General features: G+C 40.6%; 2 protein-coding genes across 2 annotated transcripts; one reads left to right on the forward strand and one right to left on the reverse strand.

Moving 5' to 3' along the window:
• Positions 1-2174: 2174 nt before the first annotated feature.
• On the reverse strand, positions 2175-4708 carry LOC145768668 (zinc finger MYM-type protein 1-like). The gene is made up of 4 exons (XM_082580265.1): positions 4316-4708; positions 3745-4111; positions 3398-3562; positions 2175-3319 (listed from the first exon to the last, which is right to left on the reverse strand). Exons 1-4 carry the CDS (start codon positions 4706-4708, stop codon positions 2175-2177), a joined length of 2070 nt encoding a protein of 689 aa, XP_082436391.1.
• An 11557-nt stretch (positions 4709-16265) lies between these two features.
• On the forward strand, positions 16266-17270 carry LOC145768759 (protein CFDP2-like). The gene has a single exon (XM_082580382.1). The coding sequence runs from the start codon at positions 16266-16268 to the stop codon at positions 17268-17270; it is 1005 nt and encodes a 334-aa protein (XP_082436508.1).
• The last annotated feature ends 6715 nt before the right edge of the window (positions 17271-23985 follow it).

The raw sequence follows: 23985 nt of genomic DNA on the forward strand, positions 1-23985 counted from the left end.
TGTATGTGTCAGTCTTATGGAGACATTTAATGCAAGATTTTTGGACATAAACAGTAAAGAAATGGAGCTAGATATTTTTCCTCTCCTTTCAATGTGGTTGCAACTGATGTGCCTAGTAACTTCCAATATGAAATAGTAGAGCTCCAGAGTGACGGTGCGTTGAAAGCGATGTACCAAAACATTCCACTGCTCAATTTTTATCAACGCTACGTAAATGCTGATGATTTTCCAGTCATGCAGAAACATGCTTTGAAATATGTGTCTCTGTTTGGAAGCACCTACCGTTGCGAGCAGTTTTTTTCCAAATTGAATCTAACAAAAAGTCGGTTTCGCTCCAGACTGACTGATAAAAACGTGGAGTTGCAGTTAAGAGTTGCAACATCTTCCGTGTCAGCAGACATCACACGACTCACCAAAAATAAAAACTTTCAGCCATCCCACTAGCTGTGAAAATGAAATAAATCATTGTCTACTTCGCTGCATTTTTTCTCTGTAAATAAAATTGCGAAATTTTTAGTGGCCCACCTGTGTTACTTCTCATTTTATGTGGCCCACAATACTAAAAAGGTTCCCCACCCCTGGTTTAAATGATGGCACATTAGAAAATGGACAGAATAGTTCAAATATTGCAGAATTAGAGATTTTTTTAAATGAATTGTTAAAAATCGAGCAATTCTTCATCTGCAATAAGCTATGGCTCAAAATGCAAATGTAAAACGCATGTTTTTTGTGGAGAAAATCAAATGAACAGCAAAATGTTCATTGACTGAGCCTGACAAATAAACATGTTACGTTTTTTATTTGCCACTTCTGCTACATAAGCCTATAATCATCTAAGAAGATGTAAAAATTGTTTAAACATAAAAATCCACTGGCATTTTACTTGCTTACTAAACATGTCCTCTTTGTGGGTGATGAAAATATGGTAGGCCTACAATTAATGGCATGCTAGAATAAGTGTAACAGCTGACTCGACGACTAGGCTATATTTGTCTTCGCTGCTTCCTGTTGTGTTGCATTTGTGATCGCAGTGAAAGCTACCTTTTCTATAGTTTATAGGACCCCCATGTCAACGTTACTGGGTAGCCTATATGAAACTGGGTAGGCTAAACAAACAAATTATTAAAATCCTTTTGTGGTCGAAAAAAAAATTTGAACGTAGTTTTAATTTCAAAGCTAAAGTAATCACTAAACTTATACGCAAATCCGGTTTTTATTTGATGAGTTTTGGTAAATGCAAAGTGTATGCCCATACGTCTTCATCAATAGGTTAAACCGTTGGGCTATTAACCCTATCTTAATACGAGCTGTTTTCGTGCGCGGAAAGCAAGTCACGGGCTATCTTAACCCCGTGCTAATTAATCGCCAATAACGGGAGCTATGAAAATCACAGAGCCAAAATCTCTTACAAGATAATAGCCATGTCTTTGAAGGTCTCTAGTTTAAACTGAGGGAGGAGATCTGCCTGACTACCTATTAAAATATTGAGACTGTTGACCGATTCTTTGATACTTAGACAGTGAAGATAATAGCCATGTGTATTGTGCGTATAGAAGTTAAGCTTTTACCCAACAAATTTATTGAAATAAAGTGTTTGTGTTGAATAGACGTCAGAAAGTCGGTTTTTATTTTAATTTCCCAAAACTAGCTTCAAAATTGAAATTTTTGAATTATAACATAAAGTAATGCTAAACTAAACAACAAATTACTTTTGCTCATAAATATAAGGCATTTTTGGGAGATTTTACATTCCAAAGTAATTGCACTAACATTTATATTGCACTCACATTAAATTATATTTACCTAACATTCCACCAAAATGTCTATAGTCACCTGAGACGAAATACTTATTGTGAAGGGCAGAAAGGTAGAAAAATGACGTTAAGGCAGATTTAACTTGCACTTTACACAGTTTACTATTAATGAACACTGCGCAAAGGGGAAAATAAATCACAATCAAGTTATTTGTATTATGAAACTTCACACCTATAAAAGCAAACAACAATAAAACACAGCTTTCTGAAATCAGTGAAACTCAATAAAATTGTTTGCTGCATATAATTTGTACAGTCTGAAACAACTAGGCTACTGCAATTACTGTGCAATGTAGCCTACTAAGCAAGTGAAATTAGGAATTCTGTCAGACATCACATTTTACTGCACCTGCAAAATAACTAAAAACACTCTTTCTTTCTACATTTAGCATCCACAAAATCTCTGATTAATTCATTAAATTCCACCATTTTAAGGACACTGCTTTCAATATTCAGTAGGCACAGAGAACTTAGCCTTTCATGACTCATTGTGCTTCTCAGGTGATTTTTTATCAGTGCCAATTTGCTGAAAGATCTTTCACCAGAACAGCTTGTTACCATCATACTCAAGTAAATTCTAAGGGCAATGTTAACACCTGGAAATGTATCACATAAACCTTCATCATGCAACAAAACTGCTTGCTGCAAAGGGGCAAGGCATGACCTGAGCTTGGCAAAAGCTGCAAATTGAACAGCTTCTTCAACAAAGACACCGGTAAGGTCTCCCGGATAAAAGCTTATTAGTTTCTTTGCCTCACTTCTTATCTCTGGAACACTCAGATTGCATAAGTTAACTAGTACGTTGAACCTATCATGCACCATTTGGTACGCTGCTTTGCGCTGTTTTAAAGCAACAGAGAGCTGATCTAAAATAACATTGAAAACTTCACATCTGAATTTTTCTCTTGGTGTAAAAACAACCTCTTCTGAGGTTGTTGATGAGTCTTCATCGAACCGCTTGTTCCTTGTTTTCTGTCTGTTTCTGCCTGATCTATACACCATACTGGTACATAAGTTTCCAGCAACCTTTTCCAACTCATCAAACCTATCTCGGATGGATTGTACAAATTTTTCAAGAGAGTCAATCAAATCCACCACTACTTTCAGGTCAACATTAACACCTTGGTGTGCTTTATTGGTGCTGTTGAAACGTACAAGGATTATGTTCCACAAATTAGCTAGCAGAGCAGTTTCCAGACAGTCCATTTTGTCCCTCAATGAACAAGCTTCATGTCTTGCTTCTGGCTTTTGTTCCAGGTTATTTTCAATACTCTCAAGAGCATTTTTAATGGAGTTGTATCCATTCACAAGGGCTATAGTAGCATCAGCTCTTGCTGACCAACGAGTAGCTGACAGTGGTTTAACCAATAGTGCACTTCCATTTCCTTCTAGAAACTTAACCAACACCTCCCATCTCTTCGTTGACGCAGAGAAAAATGTGTACAAGCTCTGGATAAAGCCAAAGTAAGACACTGCCTCAACACAGCATGATGCAGCAGCCTGCCCTACAAGATTTAGGGAATGTGCAGCACACGGGAAAAAAATGGCTTTTGAGTTCTTGTTTTTAAGCCTTGCCTGCATACCTGCATAGCAGCCAGACATATTGCTAGCATTATCATAAGATTGTCCTCGACAATCATCAAAACTGATTTCTTCTCTTTCGAGAAACTCTAAAAGAGATGAAGACAGAACTTCAGCTTTGTGAGAGCCAGTCTGCAAAAAGGTTAAAAATCTTTCTACTGGTTTACCTGAAACCACGTAACGAACAATGACGGTTAACTGGTCAACATGTGCTAAATCTGGTGTTGAATCCACTGAAACTGAAAATACTTTCCAGCTTTGAGTTCTGCCACAATGCATTTTCTAACCTTTTTTGCTATCAACAAAATAAATTCTTCAAAAATGGTTGATGACAAATAGGACTGCCTACCACTTCCACAATTGCCATACTTCTTAATATGACCCATAAGGAATGGATCAAACTGTGCAATAAGTTCGACGATTCCTAAAAAGTTGCCATTGTACTTGGATCCTATTTTCTCATCATCACCCCTAAATGCCAAGCCTCTCTCACTTAAGAAAAGTATGACAGCCACAACACGGTGAAGCACTTCATACCAATATTTCCTGTTTTCTTGCTCTTCTTTTTCTAACTGCTTGTCAACATGGGAAGAAGCGCTACATCGAAGAGTGAACTTTAGCACACTTTCTCTGTGTCGTTGACCTTTTTCATGGCATTTCATTTTTTCCTCTGCTTTTTTCCAGTTTCTAAAACCATCCTTTTTTGAAAATTTGTCCTGGTTGGTACGCATTAAAGTACAGTAAAAACAATAGACAGCCCCTTTTGATGTGCTGTAAAGGAGCCATTTTCTTAAATTTGGTTCACCATTGTCATGTGTAGAAAAAAACATGGTGTTTTAAAAATATCGACAACTTTGACCTGATTCATAATAACGGCTGGATTCAGGATAAGAATCAAAGTCATTTTTGTTTTGACATACTGGTGTGATGGCAGTTGACCAATGGAATACACATTTTTCTGTGACAGGAAACCACATAGCTGGATCAGGATCGTACCGTGAGACTTCACTATCCTGATCTGGAAAAGTATCTGCAGAAGGGGTGCCACTATATTGCAAATCACCACTATCTTCACCTTGTTTTGTTAAGTCACCTTGGTTGTCTGCAAATGTACTTGAGGATGTATATGCGGTTTCAGGAATATGCACTTCAAGTTCAAACTGTTCAGTACTGGTACCAATATCTTGTATGTTTTGCAGAGAGAAAAAATCTGTGAGACGTTTTGTCTTTGCAACAATTGCAGCATTTTTTTCACTTGATTCTTTGGAAATTTTTCTTTTCTGAGCTCCTAAAAGCTGAATTTTCCGTGGCATACTCAAGGTTAAAATATATAGGCTACTCTCTAAACAAAAACGATATAAAGCTTGAGTGATAAAAAAAAACTAGAAAAAGTGCAATCATATTTGTAACCACCACAGGTTGAGTTACTGATTCCATTTGGCTACCAATAGTAGCTATGCGGACCGCACATACATTAAACAGAGAGAATGCAATAAAGGGGACCCAACACACTGCAGAATCGAGAAAATTAACAGGGTTTAGGTCCACTGAGACCAGAGAACTTGCAGGGCGTGGAATAGGAGGGCCAGTTATTAGTTAAGCACCATCCAAAGTTACAAATTTATGAACTGAGCTCTAGTAATGGAGTAGGCCAGCATAGGGTTAACAAACGAAAATGATATATGATTTATTAAGCAGTAGCACCAGCAGTCATTTCAGTTCCCACGAATCCAGCAGGCAATTACATCTGCATTAAACTATCAGTAGGCTAGAAATATAAACATTAACTTAGATGAAGAGTATAGGCTACTTACATAGGCTACTGTATGACTTCCACAATAATAAACATTTAAACCCTAAAAAAGCTGCGTTCGAATCTTCCGCCTCGCCATCAAAAATCAACCTCATGGCGATGACAACATCCGGGAATTTGCATAAAGCTTATTTTGGGAAGGGCAACGCAGTCGACCGAAACTTGCGATGTAAACAAAGGCTACGTAAAGGGTCAGAAACAGTGTAGGCTATAAACAATTAGGAATAATTCGGGACTGAGCATGTGATTATGAAACCAACAATATTCATATCGCCATAAAAATAAAGTAACTTAAAGACTACACAAGGTAACTTGAAAGTCACCCACACCGTTGCTAATGCCTTAACGCCAAGCTCAGTCGCCACCTTGTGACTAAAAATAAACCTTGGAACAAGAGGGAGGCATTTTACAGAAACTTCAATGGTTGAAAGAAAAAATAATAATAACACTAAATCACATTTTTTTCTATGTCGGGGGGCCCTTCTAAATGGGGGGCCCGGGGCACCTGCCCCCTCTGCCCCCCCCTAAATCCGGGCCTGAGTCTATCAGAATAGTAGACCAACATAATTTTGCTTTCACACCAACACAGTAGCACACTACCACCAGTTCTTTCAAGCACCATAGCTTAAGCGCAGTTACTATGGAGCCCATTAATAAGTGGCTTATTATTGTATCACTTGACCTGTTTTTCTTGTAAAAGTAACTTGAATAAACTACAACAGTCAGTTTCTTGTGTTTTAACGTTAATGGATGCCACGTTTTTACGAAGATTCTAATAACTGGTAAACACGTATTCACAAGCAATTTTGTCCTTGTTAATGAAGCAACCATGGTGATGTTTTCCACGACACCCTTCGTTGCACAGAGCTGCGGGAATGGTTTATTTACCAGGATTGCCGAAAGCCAACCTGTGGAAAATGTGGTAGCCTACTGGTAATTGGAAAATTATCAGGTGCAAGGAATGTGCCTCGCAGCAAGAATAGGCAAACTGTAAAGACAATTTCAACAACACGGCAATTTTAGTTTTTTGTTGCTTAGTTTGAAACGCAATACACTACTACTGCTCATATCTGGTCATATCTGCTCATATCTGCTCATATCTGCTTAAATAAATGTTCTACACGCGATCTAGAGTGATGTTATTCCTCTAATAGTATAGGTTTCCATTTCGAAACCTTCCATCATTAACGGTACAAACTTGTTTCCGTCGTTCTAATGTTTAACCTTGTCTTAATACGAGCAGTTTTCGTACGCGGAAAGCACGTCACGGGCTATCTTTGCCCCGTTCTAATTAATCGCTAATGACGGGAGCCACGAAAATCACAGAGCCAAAATATTTTATAAGATAATAGCCATGTGTAGGATTGTGCGTACAGAAATTAAATTTTTTCCAACAAATTTATTGAAATAAAGTGTTTGGGATAAACAAAAATCGTCAGAAAGTCTGTTTATATTCTGATTTCCCGAAAATAGCTTTAAAATTGACCATTCGAATGCATATTTTTGAATTATAACATAGAACAATGCTACACTAAACATTATAGCACTAGCTATAATGTAGGCCACTGTCCATAGATACTTTTAACCCATTTACGCCGGTGTCCTTTTAACACTAGAATTACCGGGATTTTTTACACCCTAGAATTACCACGGTGTCCTATAGGACACCTTCAGTAATGTAGCGTTTTTCTGTCTAACTGCTAGTGTTTTAACTATTATTATGCATTGTAAATGAAAACAGTTTCCTCAGAAACGCATTTGCATGCAACTGGTATTGTTGAAAACCAATTTCGAACAAAAAAGCAAAAGAAATAAGCACTTTATGGGACACGGTTTAGCAATCTTAGACTAGCCTACAGATGTAAAACAAACATAAATGAGTACACTTGTGACCAACCATATATATAATGCATCACAGTATCATTTGCAACACCCGCTGAGTTTCACAAAAACAACTTTTGAATCGTTTTGCGAACACTTTCCACGGGTAGGATTCTGACACTTGGAACACGGAAATGTCATTGCATTGTTACAGCCTTTTTTATAGCATTTCCTGCGTTTTCTTGACCCAGGTGTCATGACAATAGTTGTGTTGTTTTGTAGTTGGTGGTACAAACATTCAATGAGCTCGAGTATAAAGTCTCTTCGTGATATACGGTTTCCAGTCGACTTTATAAAAAGGACACATGCGTTGATTGCCGCTATATCGAGATCGAGGATGTTACCCCATACAGCTAATGGCCACCTCCTGGAAACTGATTGCGTACTTTACAAACGAGCCATTTGATCAAAAACGTCGACGCCGACTTTGTTCTCATTGTAGAAACCGATCACACATGGATTTTGGGCAGCCGTGGTGGTTTCCACATCTGGCGTAGACTGTTGTTTAGCTTTTGGTTGGTATTTTATATACCGTAGGTACTATAGTGTGTGAAATGTAAATTTAAAAACCTTGCTGTGGCTGTGTTACAAATCAAAGACTTGCTGTTGCGTAATAATGAGTTAGTTTCGACATGCAGCTATTGATAGCAAAAGAGATTTAGATTTAAAATAAGGTTGATGATGATGGCGTATGAGCAATCTTTCCAGGCTAGATTGGAGGGCAGGAAATCTTCAGCCACTCGGCAGTCTCGTCGTCCAGGACCCTCAGACCATACGCACCGTGTGGAGGCCGGTGGGTTAGGCAGTGGTGGATGACATGGTCTGCGGTCTGTTCCGTGGCACCACACTCGCATTCTGATGAAGGAGCCAGGCCCCATTTGTGCATGTCCGAACGAAAGCGGCCGACGCCAGTTCGCAGGCGGTTAAGCCTGACCCACGCAAGCCTTGCGAGGGACATCCCTGGTGGACGGGGATCGGCGTTGGGTATGAAGTCACGGAGCGTGGAGGTGTGATTTTGCCACTCCGTGTTCCACATGTGGTTTGTCCAGTGTGCCGCACTTAAACTAAGTTCTTCTGCGTTCTTAAGGAGTTGTTGTGCGGCAGGCACAAAGGGGCGTCTTGATTTCAAGCGCTGCTTTATAGGTGGTGGTCTCTTGAGTGTTGCATAAGGTTATTAAGCCAATACAGTGCAAAATGTTTTCTGATGTCCTATAGGACACCGTGGTAATTGTAGGGTGTAAAATCAACAATGCGGTGTAATTTCTTGAAAAAATATTCTTGGAATTCGGGCAACACGGTAACATTATGTCAACTAAATTTTGTTAAAAGTCAAGAAATTTCAGAAAAAAAGCTCTTAATCCGAAGCGGCAATTGCAGATTAAAGAAGACCCGGTGTCCTATAGGACACCTTGGTAATTCTAGTGTTCAAAGGACATCGTTTTGAATGCATCAGTATTGCATCATCTTATTTTGATTGAATCATTTTGGACTTGCTAGTAGTTGTTTAGGGTCTGTTTTGGAAGGTGTTGATAAATATTTGCGAACAACGTACTTTTTCTGAATTCTGTGAAAGTTTGAAAATTGTTGAAAAATGAGAAGAGCCGGAAGAAGTGAAGTGAGGAGGAACATGCATGTTTTATTGCCTATTGGTAATAGATATGAATTATGTCTCTTCATATTTTGACACTCAATAATATTGTGCTTCCTACTACACTCTAATTTGTGTAAGGTTTTGCTTCTTTTGTTTGTTTATTTTGCTTCATATTTGTTGTTGCCTTTTAAAAGGACACCGGCCACATGGCCAATTTTTTTTGGTTGTTTGTAACAATGTCAAAGGATATTAAGCATTGTATAAAAGCAGCACATTGTGCCTATGGAAGACTTAACCATCGTGTTTTCAACAACCATGCTATATCTATCCGCACAAAAATTATGGTCCTCCGGGCAGTCGTTATATCCACCCTTCTCCATGCTTGTGAAACCTGGACATTATACCGCCGTGACATCAAACGCCTTGAAAATTTCCAGCCGAGGAAACTAGGTCAAATGCTAGGTACTCGTTGGGAAGATTGTCTCACCAAAGATGCAATCCTTGATCGCGCTAGGTGCCCAGTTCAGAAGCCACCATATTGCAACACCACCTTGGCTGGACAGGACATGTCATGTGAATGGACCCAACGAGGCTTCTACGAATAATGCTTTATGGTGAACTAGAGACAGGAAGAAGACCCACCGGAAGACCAAAAATGAGATACGAAGATCATCTGAAAGTCTCTCCCAACCATGCAAACATTGATCTGGATTCATGGGAAAAAATTGCTAGTGACAGATCACTCTGGAGAAAAAGATCTAGGGGAGGCACGGAAATGTTTGAAAAAAAGGATACAAAAAGCCCAAGAAAAACGAAACACTAGAAAAGCTAAAACAACCACGTCCCTCCCTCCATACAATTCATACCCTCAATACAATGTGACTTTTTTCCACGTCTTTTCCATGATAGACTGGCCTCTAAAGCCATATATGACATCACTATCCAAAGCCAAATTCGATTTGATGACGAAACCAATGCTCGGACACGAGCTGGAGCCGACAACTGTCAGTGGCGTATAGCTATGATTTGTACCGCCCGCGGCGGATCATGATTTTTTCACTCTTGAACGCCTGAAGTAGGAGCCAGCAAATAGAATTCGAGCCAAATCCGTTTCAAAAAAGATTTTTACTATGTTTTTTCGTTTACGTTTAAAAATTCTGCCGCCACAAGCTTCTGACCGGGGGGGGGACTGCCTACTGGGGGAGGGCACACTTCCACTAGCTACGCCGATGGTTACCGTGAATATAATATGTTCATACAATAACTTTGAAACGTCCTTCAAGAAATATCTGACAAATTTCAACGGAAACAAACACCTGCTTCTGTTAAGATATCGCGAGGTTTATATTTGACCATGTGGCCGGTGTCCTTTTAAAAGGCAAACAAATAAATGCATCAAAAAAGCAAAAATCATCAGATTTTTTTTAACTAATGAAAAAGTTATGACAATACAACTTGGTGGCTGAAATATCAGCTAAAAAGAGCAATGGGAACTTGTGGCGTCTTTTAATGGGTGCATAATGTCTTTTTAGACATTATTTGAAAAAAATTAAAAAGAGTCAACATTCATGTAAATTTCACTTTGTGTGGTGCTACATGTACTTGAGAGGTAACTGTTATTTATATTATTCACTTTTTGATTTATTCGTATCAGTTTGTATCCTCTGTGGATCCTTCTCTTGTATTATGGGCTAAACCTATACATGTTTGCTAGTACACCACTTCGTTTTTTTTTGATTAAGTTATGGTAAGTTAGGCTATATAAGTTGTCTGTTTTTCCATTATAAATTAACACATCCAGATATATTGTAAAATGCAGCTGTGTTATTGTGAAGGAATTGGCATGTTGATTTCTATAACTTACAGTACACAGATCAAGTTTGGATTAGAGAAAATAGTAGACAAACGTAAAACATCACGTAGGCGAGAATTGCTCAGCTTTGATCTCGAGCTGTATGTTTTTTGGTTCGCTGATTTCAAAAATGGCGGTAAAATGTTTGTAATGTCAATGTTTCTGTCACTAATTATAATTTTATGAAAACATGATTTCAAGTTAATATGTCCTACAAATAGCTCTTACATGCCTTAAAATTTGCGTACTTCATCTAACAAAAACCCACAATAAATAGACAGTAAAAAAAACAGTATGGACACCTAATCAAAAGTGCACACTGGAAAGAGTTTTATGTTTGTATGCTGTGACAACCTCACGTAACAAACATAAATGTAATCTTCCGTCATGACTTCATCCCACCTCCCTTGGAGCGTTTTTCCATAAATAAAATGCCTGAATGAAATTGTTCACCATGAAATGAAATTGTTCACCATGCTCCTCGCATCTCCAAAACACATTCGTAATAGTGCACCAATGTAATATCCTTATTTATAGATTCTCCTAGAAATTGGCTCTACCTTGTTGATGTATTGTTGTTAACAATAAAATCTTAGACGATCATTGTAACACATTAACCATTGAATTAACCATTAAAAAAACATTTTTTTGTGGTTGTCGTAAGTAATAATGGTCGCCAGTTTTTTTCCAGGCTTGATGCACTGCCGGTCTTAGGGTATTGCGGGCCCTGTGCGGAATATGTTTTGCGGGCCCCAAGGACAATGATTCAATTCAGTAAGGTATTTAGAAATGGGAGGGGGTGTTGACAACCGGCAGGCGAAGCCTGACGGCGTGCCCGCCGAAGGCGACACCCAACGGCGGGGGGTCTGGGGGGCCTCCCCCAGAAAATTTTGAAAAATTACTTTGAATTTGGTGCATTCTGAGAGCATGTTCAACAAAAATTTGGTATGAATATTACTGTAAAATGGTGCTGTCCGGTGGCATAGCAAAAGGATAAGATCATGTTTTCTTGGGCATTTTTCGGAAATAAAGCTACGTCTCTATGTTTTCTTGTTGCTAATTCCTGGCTGAGATATTTGAATGTTTGGTATTGGCAAAACTAGCTTTTTTAATGTAGTTTCGTTTAAAATTAGGCAAACTTTGTTTTAAAGACATAGGTTGATTGCTTTTTTGCCAGATTATTACAGTTTTATAATTGATTAATTTTGTCCTTGGTTGATCAAAAAACGATCTTATTCCGGTAAGCCACTAACTTTTATGCTTTAAAGTTAACCCAAAGTTTAGAAAATGTAACTCCCAAACCCCCACTTGGCTACGTTACTGATCCAATTTGATTTAAGAAAATCGGTTTACTTTTACTTGATTGCATAAATAATTAAATATGCATACAAAGCATGAATGAAAATACATCAAAAACACAATGCTCAACTTTCAAGAAATGTGTGCATATTGTTTTATGGGAATATTTAAGCATGAAATATAACAATGCAAAAGAAACAAACCCAACCAAATGTACCTGGGCAGCAACCAGCAAGGACTCCTTATTATGCTTAAACTGGTCGGAATCCATCTGAACTCTGAAGTAGGTACCTAGATTGAAGTTGTTTGAAATGCTTGCAGAATGTCCAGCAGGTTCACTTTAGAAAAAGTTTTTACTAAAACTGCTGGCTGCCAAACTCAAAGTAACCCTGCAACTGAAGATGGGCAATATTCTCTGTCAGAGTCAGTTTCTATACAGTGGCAGAGGAGCATTTAATTAAATTGTTTGCCTCATTCCTGCAAATGCAAGTTAAAACATAATCAAGCAGGCTAGAAATGGATTCGTACATGAAACTAAGCCACAACAGGCAAGGCAACAAGGGGAAGTTTTGAAGAAGAGTGAAGGTGTTATGATTGAAGACATCATGCATCAAGTACGTAAACCATGCAATCATGCATCTTAATACTTTGCGGTGAAATACCTCATGTTATACAAACATATTGAAAAATAAATACAGCTACTCAATCCAAGGAAAAAAGCACATTGAGATGTATATCTCAATAAGTTAAATATGAAGTATATAACATAATAAAAAAAATGAAAACCACTGCACTTGCTATTTGCATGCCACATCTAGTACTGTAGCTCAGAGTAAAGACATGTTGTAAAACAATTTTAAGATTATGGTATAGCGCACACTAAGCAAGCCATGTAGTTCATTAGGGCTATAGTGAATGATGTAAAATACATGCAAAAGTGCTATGGCCAGGGCCGTTTGAGAAAATATTTATCTGGGATTTCTTATCATCAACACCAAATTTAACTGAATAGACATTTTGTATGCAAACTAGCTCTTCGAGCAAAGACTTTCGTTTAGGTCATTTGGGTCAAAATTAGCCAGCACATCACATTTAGAGGAAATCGAGCATTTCTGCTATTGATCTAACTTCATTGCAATCAGCTGGAGTTTGAATAAGGCAAAGCTGACCTCAGAATTTAGTGGAATTAATCTGTTACCACCAGTAGGCTAGTGACATCATTTAAGATGTTGTCAAAGAAGTAGATTCACTGGTGTCATTACTGCATTTACTGCAACTAGTATATTTTAAACACTTAGAAATTGAAGAATGCTTTGTATAATTGCTCAACAACTCTTTTTTTAAATCCTTTTTTTCTTTCCTCCACTTTTACAATGATTAGGTATAGCTAATGGATAAATCACTAATGGTACTCTATTGTTGAGTTCAACAACGTTTGCTGGTACAAAAATTACATTGGTAGGCTATATCATCAATCAATCACAGGATTATATTACTATTCAGTGAAAAAAATCCAAGCAATGAATAAGCGTACAATGTAGCCTACTGCACAAACTGTATCTAAATACAATAAGTATAATTAAGATTTAAAAATTGTTTAGGTTGGGTACTACAGAGTAATCAACTTGAAACAATTTGAAAAGATCCGGGCCCCTTAAATGTTATTTTTCAACCCATGGAATAACAATGACATTTTAGTACTGTACTGGAAGTAATATGTATCTAAACACAGTTGCCACAAGATTGAAAATTTTGGTTTCTGTTGTCACTGAGCAATGTTAAACATTTGGTACATGGCGTTTTGAAAAACCTGGGCCCTCAATATTAGATTTTAAAAATTACATGCATAGGGCATAATAATGATAGTTTAATACTGGAAGTAACATGCATTTAAATTTTCACAAGAGTGAAGTTTCCTGAATTCATAGAATATTAAGCGATTTGATAGATGGCGTTTTAAAAATCCGGGCCCTTTAAATGATTAGTTTTAAAACTACATATCATATACAGGCCTCGAAATTTGTACTTTTTTCCGGCGGTCAAGCATGTCCTACCGGACTGGCTCTTTCAGCGGACATTTAATATCTCAACCGGACATATTTTTTGCATGTAGATTTTGCACAAAATCACACTACAGTATTGTGTAGTCGTGTTTGTAGAAGAAGATTTTGTACAACAGAATAACTAGAGCTGCAGTGGGTGATGGCTTAATTAACCGACCCTGAAGTATACTGGAGCAGATTAAGCGTGAATAACTGAATAAGGTCGCCACATTCGCCTAAGCATGTGCGGAACCCAGCTGAGACTTGCTTCTCTGTGACGCTTTTAACAAACGATCAATGTAACGCAACAATCCTCATTGTTAAAATTAGAATACATATCCTATCGAAAAGTTCAGACAACTTTGTTTCAAGGCAGCATTGCAAGGCGTTGAAATGATGTAAAAATGGCTTTTGCCATCAGCTCGTTAACCACTCCACTCTAATGTGATCTTTAAAGCAATTGCCTGTACTATTATTGTTTCAGCTCCGTATTTGTTCGCGTTAAACAAACAATTGTAACAATTCAAATTTAAAATATATTTTTGCTGCATTAGCTTTATTTTTGTCAAGAATTTTACGGCGGTCATTTATGACCGACCAATGAGTCGGCTTCGGCAGACATTCGAGGTCATTCCGGAGGTCATGTCCGCCATGACCGCCGGATATTTCGATGCCTGTTTAATATATATGGCATAATAACAATGGTTTTGTATAGAAAGTAACATGTATTCTATTTAAATGCAATTGCCACAAAACGAAATTCTGTTGTCACACTGCAATGTTAACTATTTAGCACATGGTGAAATGTCGTGTGTGGCCTAAAAGCATGTAAAGGTGGCCCGACGGGACAATCTCAGCACTTGCCTCCCCCTAAAGCCGCAACTGACTTCAAGGATACCGGTACTTGCTTGGGAATCAAATTGAATTTTTTCCATTGGACATGACAAAAATTACTGCAGTTTCTGAGTAAATTGCGGGCCCCCTAATTTGCGGGCCCTGTGCGATCGCACGGTTCGCACACCCCAAAGACCGGCACTGCTTGATGCTTGTCAAGTAAATGCCCAAGTCAAGTGCGAATATGCCTAACTCCCACAATATGATTTAGGCAGATTAGCAAAAAGTACTTTAGAAAGTGTGAAGCGTCTCGAGCATTTTTCCAGGCATCACTGAAGTTAACCGTTTCTGTCACTGCTTCCTTTTGGCGGCAAGAGTTACTGGCCGAGACCATCAGGTCTACGTCTCTCTTATTGCTAATTACTCCGTCGGCTTATATCAAATAACAACGGGAAAAAGTATGCGGTTGGTCAAAAGCCTTATCTATCACTTCAATCAATTTATTGCGCAAAACACATTCGTGATTGTGTATTTTAGGTAGAAAAGGTGATAAAGACTCGGTTTTTGACCTATTTTCGCCATTTCTTGATCAAATTTCTCAGTTGACATTTTATTTTGAAAGTCTTCCTACATTGAACACAGAATTTCATCAATTTTGTTTTTCCGTTTCTGTGCAAACAGTATTCCATGCACTTTTTGCACTACAAAGCAATTTGCACAAATATCAAATTACCTTCCTAATTATTGTCTGCCAGCAAAGAATGACTCATATCGCGTCAGAGACTGACTCTCTACCCAGACAGAAAAATCGACGTTGAATCAATGTAAAAATGACGGATTATTGCTGTCTGGGTGATGAAAGGAATCTTAGGGCCGTCAAAATGAAACCGCACGCTAATAGTAAACTGTCAATTAAGCTATTGAATATCATCAAATTTCTTGCATTTCATAACTGGCAGTGACAAAAGGTTTATTGTGAACTTCACAATTATCCGAAACCAACATAATCGGGAGTAAAAGTTGGGGCAAGAAAATAAAGTAAAAGTCAAGAACTCTCAGGATTCTAGCGTCACTGCTTCTATGTGAAATTGTTGAATTAGCAGAGGGCGAGACCCTATAGGGTCTACACCAGTGACAGGTACGGTTAAAACCAGTGACTTGGTCTGAAAATCTCAGAATAGTCAAAAAGTGAGTTAGGCAGTTTTGTTGTCAGGGTAGCGTTATGTAAATGCAAATAGAACACATTTTATCTATAATGTAGCCACAATGGTGGAACGAAGAAAAGAAACAGTCTTTTAGTTGTCCGGGTTTAACATCTTAGATCGGTTGTCCACAATTTCAATGATATATTGTGCAAGTACTTTCATAATTTCGTTAGAGCTGATCTTTGCTTACTGAAAAAAGTCAAGTTGTGGCTACCTGGAGATGCTGCCTGATTTTGTCACGTTTAGTAGGTTTTTGCGATCGTTGTTGTCTGACTGAAATTTTCTAAAAATCAGATTTTTTAAAAAGAATTTCTGACCCGTAACAATATGACTACTCTTCCAAGAAAACTATGATGACACACAACAAAAGATTGAACACTAAAGCTGTGAAGATACTTCAGGCGTCAAATGCTGGAAGTGTCTCAGCCGGTAGGGACCGACGTGCGCGGAGCAAGGCGTCACCCGATCGTCATTCAGCGACTGCCCGCACCGACCAAAGAATCAAAATAGCAACGTGGAATGTCAGAACCCTCGCAAAACCTGGACGATTAGAAAACCTACTCCAAGAACAGAAGCGCATGGGTATTTCCATTATGGGAATAAGTGAAATGCGTTGGAAAGGAGCTGGTAAGAGCATTCGGGATGGATACACCATCATTCATTCCGGCGGTAAAAAGGCCATGTACGGAATTGGTATGATCATTGACCAAGCAATAGCAAAGTGCATTGCGGGATACTGGGCACTTTCTGACCGTATCTTACTCGTTAAATTAAATGCAAAGCCCTTCAATCTATCAATTATACAGGTGTATGCACCAACATCATCAGCAGAACCGAAAGTTCTTGAAGAATTCTATCGCCAACTAGACACCGCCAAACAACATTGTAAAAAACGAGAAATTACGATCGTTATGGGCGATATGAATGCCAAAGTAGGCGAAGGACGATACGGAGATGTTATCGGGCCGTATGGCCTTGGTATCATGAATGAACCTGGCGAAACCTGGGCAAATTGGTGCAATGCGAACGAACAGACTGTAATGAACACATGGTTCCGTAATCACCCGAGAAGACTTTGGACATGGAAAAGCCCCGCAGGCAATATCAAAAATCAAATTGACTATGTCACTATAAACAACCGTTTCAGAAGCGCTATCTCGAACTGTGGAGCGCACCCGGGTGCAGATTGTAACAGCGACCACAACCCCGTGGTAGCCACGCTCCGGGTAAAACTACGCAAGAACTCAATAAACAAACAACAAAACTCTCCAAAATTAGACTACGAGCAGTTATTGTCAAACTCCCAATTACAATCCGACTACAACGTAGAGGTCAAGATCAGGTCAAGATTCGGATGACGTCATTGCTTTGGTCATCATTGAAAAACGAATACTTTTAATTGTAGTTCAGTTGAGTACCTTTCTGAACAAAGACGGTTATTTTTCTTGAATGTATTAACAAAAGAAAAATGATCGAATCGCAATTTCTGCAACAAAATACACAACGTAAGATTGTTAAACTCAACACTAGAACTAGAACAAAAGAAGCTGTTGTTCGCTAGCCTGCCAGAATGAAATGATACGAATAAAACAGAGTACTGCCTCGCGGAGTACACGTGACAAAAGGAGTGCAGAAGTAATCAAGGAAGCATGCTAACTGCAGGCATTTGTGCATCCCCCCCAGCTCGTAAGGCGAAACTGTAGACTTACGAGCTCGACCCCTTGATTACCCATTGACCAGAGGATGCGTCTAAATCCAATGCCGGCCGTCGGGACCGCGTGGAACGGCGCAAAACAGGCGATTTTTCAATGTGAGGGACTCCACTTGTAGGTTCGGTTGGTTCCACTGAATCGAAAGGTAGCGGCTGCTTTGGAGGTTCAGGTGAGTGCTGTGGCTCACAAAGCTTCGGGCTTGAGGCTGGTGTCGGGCAGGTGAGTGCGGGCGGACTGTGATCTGCATCGAGACGCAACATCGGAGATTCTCCAATTTCTGGGCTAGGGCCTATTTCGTGATGCGGAGGGTGGGGAGGGCAGTAGTCCGTTTCAGGAGGCTGGGCAAAAGAAGATGATGGGAGGCTCTGTGGGTGAGCAATGATGTTTGGTTAAGGAGGGATGGGATCGGCACATGCTTTAGTATGTGGAATTACTCGCAAGAAACGTCGATTCCGTTTTGTGATTCTGCCCGACCCGTCAACTTTCACTACATATTTGTCATGCGGCAACGTTTCGACAACCATTCCCACTTTGTCCCATTTTCGAGGATAGTTGCCGTTTTGGTTTTGGATAAATACGCGTTTTCCACATTGTAAGGTACGTAAAGGACGAGTATGCTGAGACAGCGCCTTATCGGTTCGACCAGCTCGCAGGCGAAGGGCGTCTTCCTTTGCCTTCCATGTATCCCGCCATGTACGACGAATGTGACGATTGGAGAACTTGACTAGGCGGTTTACAAAACCGAATGCGTCGCGCAGAGGGTGACCGAACACGATCTCTGCTGGAGAGATGTCACAGTCAGGATCAGGTGTGTTTCGCAACTGTAACAATGCACGTAAGAAGGAATCGTTGTTCAGGTCTCCGTTTGGGCTCACATTAGTCATGAGCAAGCGTTTTACAGTTTTGACAGCCACCTCAGCTCGACCATTAGATTGAGGGAAGTAAGATGACGATATGCGGTGCTGCACACCCCAATTTTTAAGAAAGAGTTCAGTAACGGCAGCCGTAAATTCGGGACCCCCATCTGTAGATATTTCCTCAGGAACACCAAACGTGGCAAAGTACGAGCGCAAGAGTTGAGTCAAAGCAGCTGCTCCTGCGGCACTCGATCCTGATGGCGTGGCAAATACATCCGACCACCCAGAGAATCTGTCCCCAATGACCAAAAAGTGACGGCCCCCATAGTCAAAATAATCTGCAAAAATTTTCTCAAATGGTGTAGCTGGGGGATCACATGGCGTCGGGGGAGGAGCTGCTTGAGATGGAGCATTACGATTACATGAAGTACACGAGTCACGAATAGTATGGATATCATTAGTCATACCGGGCCAAAATACTATAGCACGTGCCCGGCGTTCCATGGCAGACACACCTTGATGACCAGCATGTAACGTTGAGAGTACTCTAGGCCTAAGCGATGGTGGTACAACAATACGATCATGATATAGAATAACGTCGTCTTCAACAAAGAACCCGTCACGATAGGGGAGATATGGGCGAATGTCGCCGGTGTTGGGAAAGGTGAATCCCGTTTCAATAGCTACCATTAACTTGCTAAGGTTTGGATCGGCGGCTGTTTCCCGAACGATTTCAGGCCATTGCAAGCAAAAGGCATGGGCGGCATCTGCCTGTATGGCAGTAACCAGCGCCATTTCTGCTACATTATTTTCTGCACACGACGCTACAGCAATGAGATCGCATGATACTGGGTGACGTGAGGCAGCATCGGCTGCGCAGTTGGTTGTGCCAGGTAAGTGTGCGATATCAAAGCGCCACATTAGTGTACGCTGTTTTAAACGAAACAGGCGAGTGTTAGTGATTTCGTCCAACGTACGGTCACCGAATATTTTTACCAATGGCTTATGATCCGTTACAATAACCAAATTATCACAGCCTTGCGTAAAATACTTTGTCTGTTCTAGGCCCCACGCAACTGCTAGGGCTTCGCCTTCTATGGGAGCATAACGTCGTTCGGCCGATGAGAGGAATCGGGATCCTGCAAGAGTCACTTTCCAACCTGATGAGCAGCAGTCCGGTATAGTGGAAGCACATACGCAATGTTTTTGGAGAAGGAAATATCCGATGCCTTTGTTGGACCAGTCAGGGCGCAAACATGTTCGACGGCAGGGGTCAAAGATTTCTACCCCATGGCGAATAGCATCAACGATTGCCGATTTGGAGGCGGCAAATGCGGAATCCAGCTCCTGAGACCATTCGAACTTATGCTTTGGGCTAAGGAACGGCTTGAACGGTGCCATTAGGTCACGCAGTTGAGCATAGTTTCCTACTTGGTTGATTAATCCGAACCAGCTGCGTATGTCTGTGATATTATTCGGGACTGGAAATTCTTGGATGGCGAGCAAGTATTTAGGGAGGGGCTCGACCATTGCTTCTGAGATACGGAATCCAGCGAAATCTACGGTGCGTTGGGCAAATTGAAACTTGTCAGGGTTAAGGACAATGCCCGCCCGTCCCACTAAAGTGAGGAATTTTATGGTTCGCCACCAATGTTCCTCCAGTTGGCTATCATAGAACACTGTGTCGTCGACACAGCGTTCTTTGCGCACAAAATCGGTTAATATGGTATTGAAACGGCGATTGTAGCCATCCCCAGAGGATAGGAATCCTTGCGGTGCCCTAGTGTAGCGCCATCTTCCAAAGGGAGTGATGAAAGTTGTGAGATGCCGATCAGAAGGACGCAGTGGAACACTGTGATAGCCGTTCCATGCGTCAGTCACCGATTTCCAAGTGTTTCCGGGGACACGACGGGACAGCTGGAATGGAGCTTCGGAGGCGAAGGTTTCTCTCTGGCAGAATTTGTTTAAGGGGGACAGGTCGACAGTACGGCGTGGTGAGCCATCATTTTTGCGTGTGATAACCATGCGATGACACCATGTGGTGGGTTCGCCGTGGGGGACTTTTTCAAGGATTCCCAGAGCCTCGTCGCGGAGGAGATCAGCGTGTACTTTTTCTTGCCAATGCAAGGGGATAGACGCTGGTGTATGAACGGCCACTGGTTTCGCGTTGGGGTCAACATGTATTTCTATGGGAGGACCAGCCATACAATGTAGCGCGCGGTGCGGGCAAGTGTTGAAAGTGGATGCGGCGTACCTCTGGAGTAGCCAGTTTGCCATCTTGTCATTGTTTTCAGGTGTGCATGGGAACGGAAGCTTGGTTGGGGGAGCTGGAACTGCACCACGTTGAGGGCAAGTGCACGACTCCAGTTGCTTGCTGGGTACTGTGCATCCACCGTTGACAAGTCTGACGACGTTGATTTCTGGTTCGATAAGATTGTGCGCCATTTCTTGCTTGATCTGATGTTCCCCTAGAGTTGGGAACTTCGGGGATAGGGCACCTAAATGCAATAGTGTGTCATGAGATAAGTATAACTTGTCAACGTCTGGACTGATGTAAATCATGCACCGACGTTCAACATTGCAGCCGTGCGCTGTACCCCGAATGATGGCACGAAATGCTCCTGTAATGGAAATAGTAGAGCGATTTGCAGCTATTAGGTTTGGTGCGGGTACAAGGGTCTCTTGTCCAAAGCCGGATTGCACAAAGTTCTTCAGTGACCATACATTTATTTGGGCACCAGTATCTGCGATTGCTGTTACTTGTGCTATCACGCTAGTGTACCTGCCTTGATGACATGAGTCATCCATAGATATGTCTACCCGAACTGTGGGATGTTCTCGCATGCGGGATGGTGTCCAATGCCCTTTTTGGAATGTGTGGTGAGGACCACGAATTGTTGAGAACATTGGGTCTCGGGCTGCGATGTCAGTTTGTGTTGAGGCAAATGTGCCTATTTGAGGTACAGTAGGTGCTACACAGAGTGCTCCGACTGATGCATCTTTAGGAGGAGCGCCCCATTTGTTTTTATGACGAGATGACCGAAAGCATTCGAGACAAAGGGAATAAGGCGTAGTGTTCCAACCTCTGGGGCCTTCTCTGTAACGATTGAATAATCTATTGCATTTAGGGCAGTGAGTTTTTTGTGACCAATTGGGAGAGGAAGGTGCTGCCTGGATGTGTCCACGGTCTCTTGGAATAGGGCTTTGGCTTTTCTTGCGCTTGAACGTCGACACTGCCGAAACGTCATGAGATGGTACCGCATTGCGAGCCATTTCTTTAATCTCGACAAGGGCGATGATATCGTTGATGGGAATCGACAATACTTTGTCCATTCCCATCATTTCGCGACGAATCTCACTGTCCGAAATTCCACTGAGTAGTGTGTCGCGGATCATGTGATCTGTATAACTAACTTTCAGCCCGCAGGAACATTTCGTAGTGAACGCACATATATCCGCTTTTCCTCGAGCACGAGCTGCAAAAGCGCGAAATTTTTCGTCGCGCATTTGGTGCATCGCCATAAACTCTGACCGTAACACCCCTGTGGCGACAGGTATAACGGCCAGTTGTCGCATTGCAAGCAAAAGTTCATCTACAGGTTTGCTCACTGTCTCAGCGTCAGCTTGGAGAAGGCTGTCCCCTAGGGCTTGGCCGGTACATTGAAACAACTGGACTGAAGCTGCTTCATCAGGAATGCTGCAACCTTCTTTAAAAGCCTTCCATCTTCTGGTGAACACGCTCCATTCTTCTGGAGAAACTCCAATATCTACAGTAGGTCGATTTAGCTTCGGGCCAAGGTTTACGGGCGCTGGAGCGTTGCGCGTCGTAGCAGCATGACTGTACGTGTGACTTTGCAGCACCACACAAGCAACCGCTTCGGGCACGTCGGCTGTTTCAAAATTACAGTTGGGAAAGGCGCATGTTATCACCACCATTCCACAAATTTCTTTAAATTAACCTTATCCTATTGCGATTCGATCATGAACAAAGACGGTTATTTTTCTTGAATGTATTAACAAAAGAAAAATGATCGAATCGCAATTTCTGCAACAAAATACACAACGTAAGATTGTTAAACTCAACACTAGAACTAGAACAAAAGAAGCTGTTGTTCGCTAGCCTGCCAGAATGAAATGATACGAATAAAACAGAGTACTGCCTCGCGGAGTACACGTGACAAAAGGAGTGCAGAAGTAATCAAGGAAGCATGCTAACTGCAGGCATTTGTGCACTTTCTTCTTTATGAAACCAAATTGAGATATTCGAGTGAAATATCGAAATTCAAGTAAAGAGTAAAATTACGAATTTAAGTAAAAGAATTTCAGTTGAAAGTTATTTGATAATAATGAAAACGTGAAAAGTTAATTATGCAGTTTACAATAAAACTATAGAACTATCTGAGGAGAAAAGATTAGTTTAGGCTATATTTGATAATAAAATGAAACGAATGAACTCCACTGTGTGTTTGTATTACAGAGGAATCACCTTACTGCGACTATTGGAATTGCCGTCGGAATGATAGTCAACCAAACCCACAACTACAAGACAAATGTGGTGATCGTTGCGGGCCATATCTCCTGTTTGCCTGCAATAAAGTGGAAGAATGCCTCGACAAAAGTGATGAAATGTTTTGTCCTCTTCTGAAGCATTGTGACGATCCTTCATCACCGATTTATCATGATCATTGTGCGGGAGACAGGTGAATGGAATAATAATTGAATTGTGGGTAAAAACTTGAGGTTTTATAATTATAAACAAACAATAGCATTTATTGCGTCACATGCACTGTATTGTATTGTAGGTGAGGTCAAAGTTGCCAGTTTCGTGGTTTCCCCGCGGTTTTTGTGCTAGTTTCTTTTCGGAGTTGCGGAAAAATTTCAGCAGTCGCGGGTTGTGGTTTTTTTGTGCTAGTTTTAATTTGGTTGCGGGCTAATGTTTTATATTGCGTATGTTTTCATTGAAAGTGGTGAGCTTATATTTCACGACGTCATAGGCAAAAGCTAATTTCATGCAAACTTATGATTCTGAGGTAAAGCATTTTTTTGGCTTTACGCGAAATCATGCGCATAAAGACAAAAGTCACACCGTTCACTAAGCACTGATTGCCTTACTAAGTGTGTCTATAATAATCAATATTTTTTGTAAAGCAGGCTACTCAAAATTTTAATGTATTGCTAAAAAAAATTCACAAATTTAAAATCTTTGCCCTAGTTTTATTTTGCATTTGTTTAGGATTGTGTAGTTATAACTAAACAAATGTAGCGGACGTCGAATAGTCTAGAGCATCCGCTCATTCCTAGCTGTAATTATTGCAGCAACATCCCGAGCACATTGGTGGTGGGGTGATCCGAGAATGATGTCTTCATTTCTACAAGTATGAGTTTATTGCAAAATCTTCAAATCATCAGGGCGCATTAACTCAAAAACGTTACAACCAAAACATGCCCAGCTAACGGGACGTGATGAACTCAACCAAATCATGATTCGGAGCATAAAATTAAAC

This window comes from Aplidium turbinatum, chromosome 1 (assembly GCF_918807975.1).
Source record: "Aplidium turbinatum chromosome 1, kaAplTurb1.1, whole genome shotgun sequence".
Lineage (NCBI taxonomy): Eukaryota > Metazoa > Chordata > Ascidiacea > Aplousobranchia > Polyclinidae > Aplidium > Aplidium turbinatum.

What these genes read in the sequence shown, in the direction of transcription:
- LOC145768668 (XM_082580265.1), bottom strand. Translation starts at nt 4,708, where the DNA reads ATGCCACGGAAAATTCAGCTTTTAGGAGCTCAGAAAAGAAAAATTTCC. An exon ending in GGTCAACTGCCATCACACCA is followed by an intron (nt 4,112 to 4,315) that starts GTATGTCAAAAC and finishes CGTACCAACCAG; the next exon opens with GACAAATTTTCAAAAAAGGA. An exon ending in TATGTCTGGCTGCTATGCAG is followed by an intron (nt 3,320 to 3,397) that starts GTATGCAGGCAA and finishes TAAATCTTGTAG; the next exon opens with GGCAGGCTGCTGCATCATGC.
- LOC145768759 (XM_082580382.1), top strand. Translation starts at nt 16,266, where the DNA reads ATGACACACAACAAAAGATTGAACACTAAAGCTGTGAAGATACTTCAG.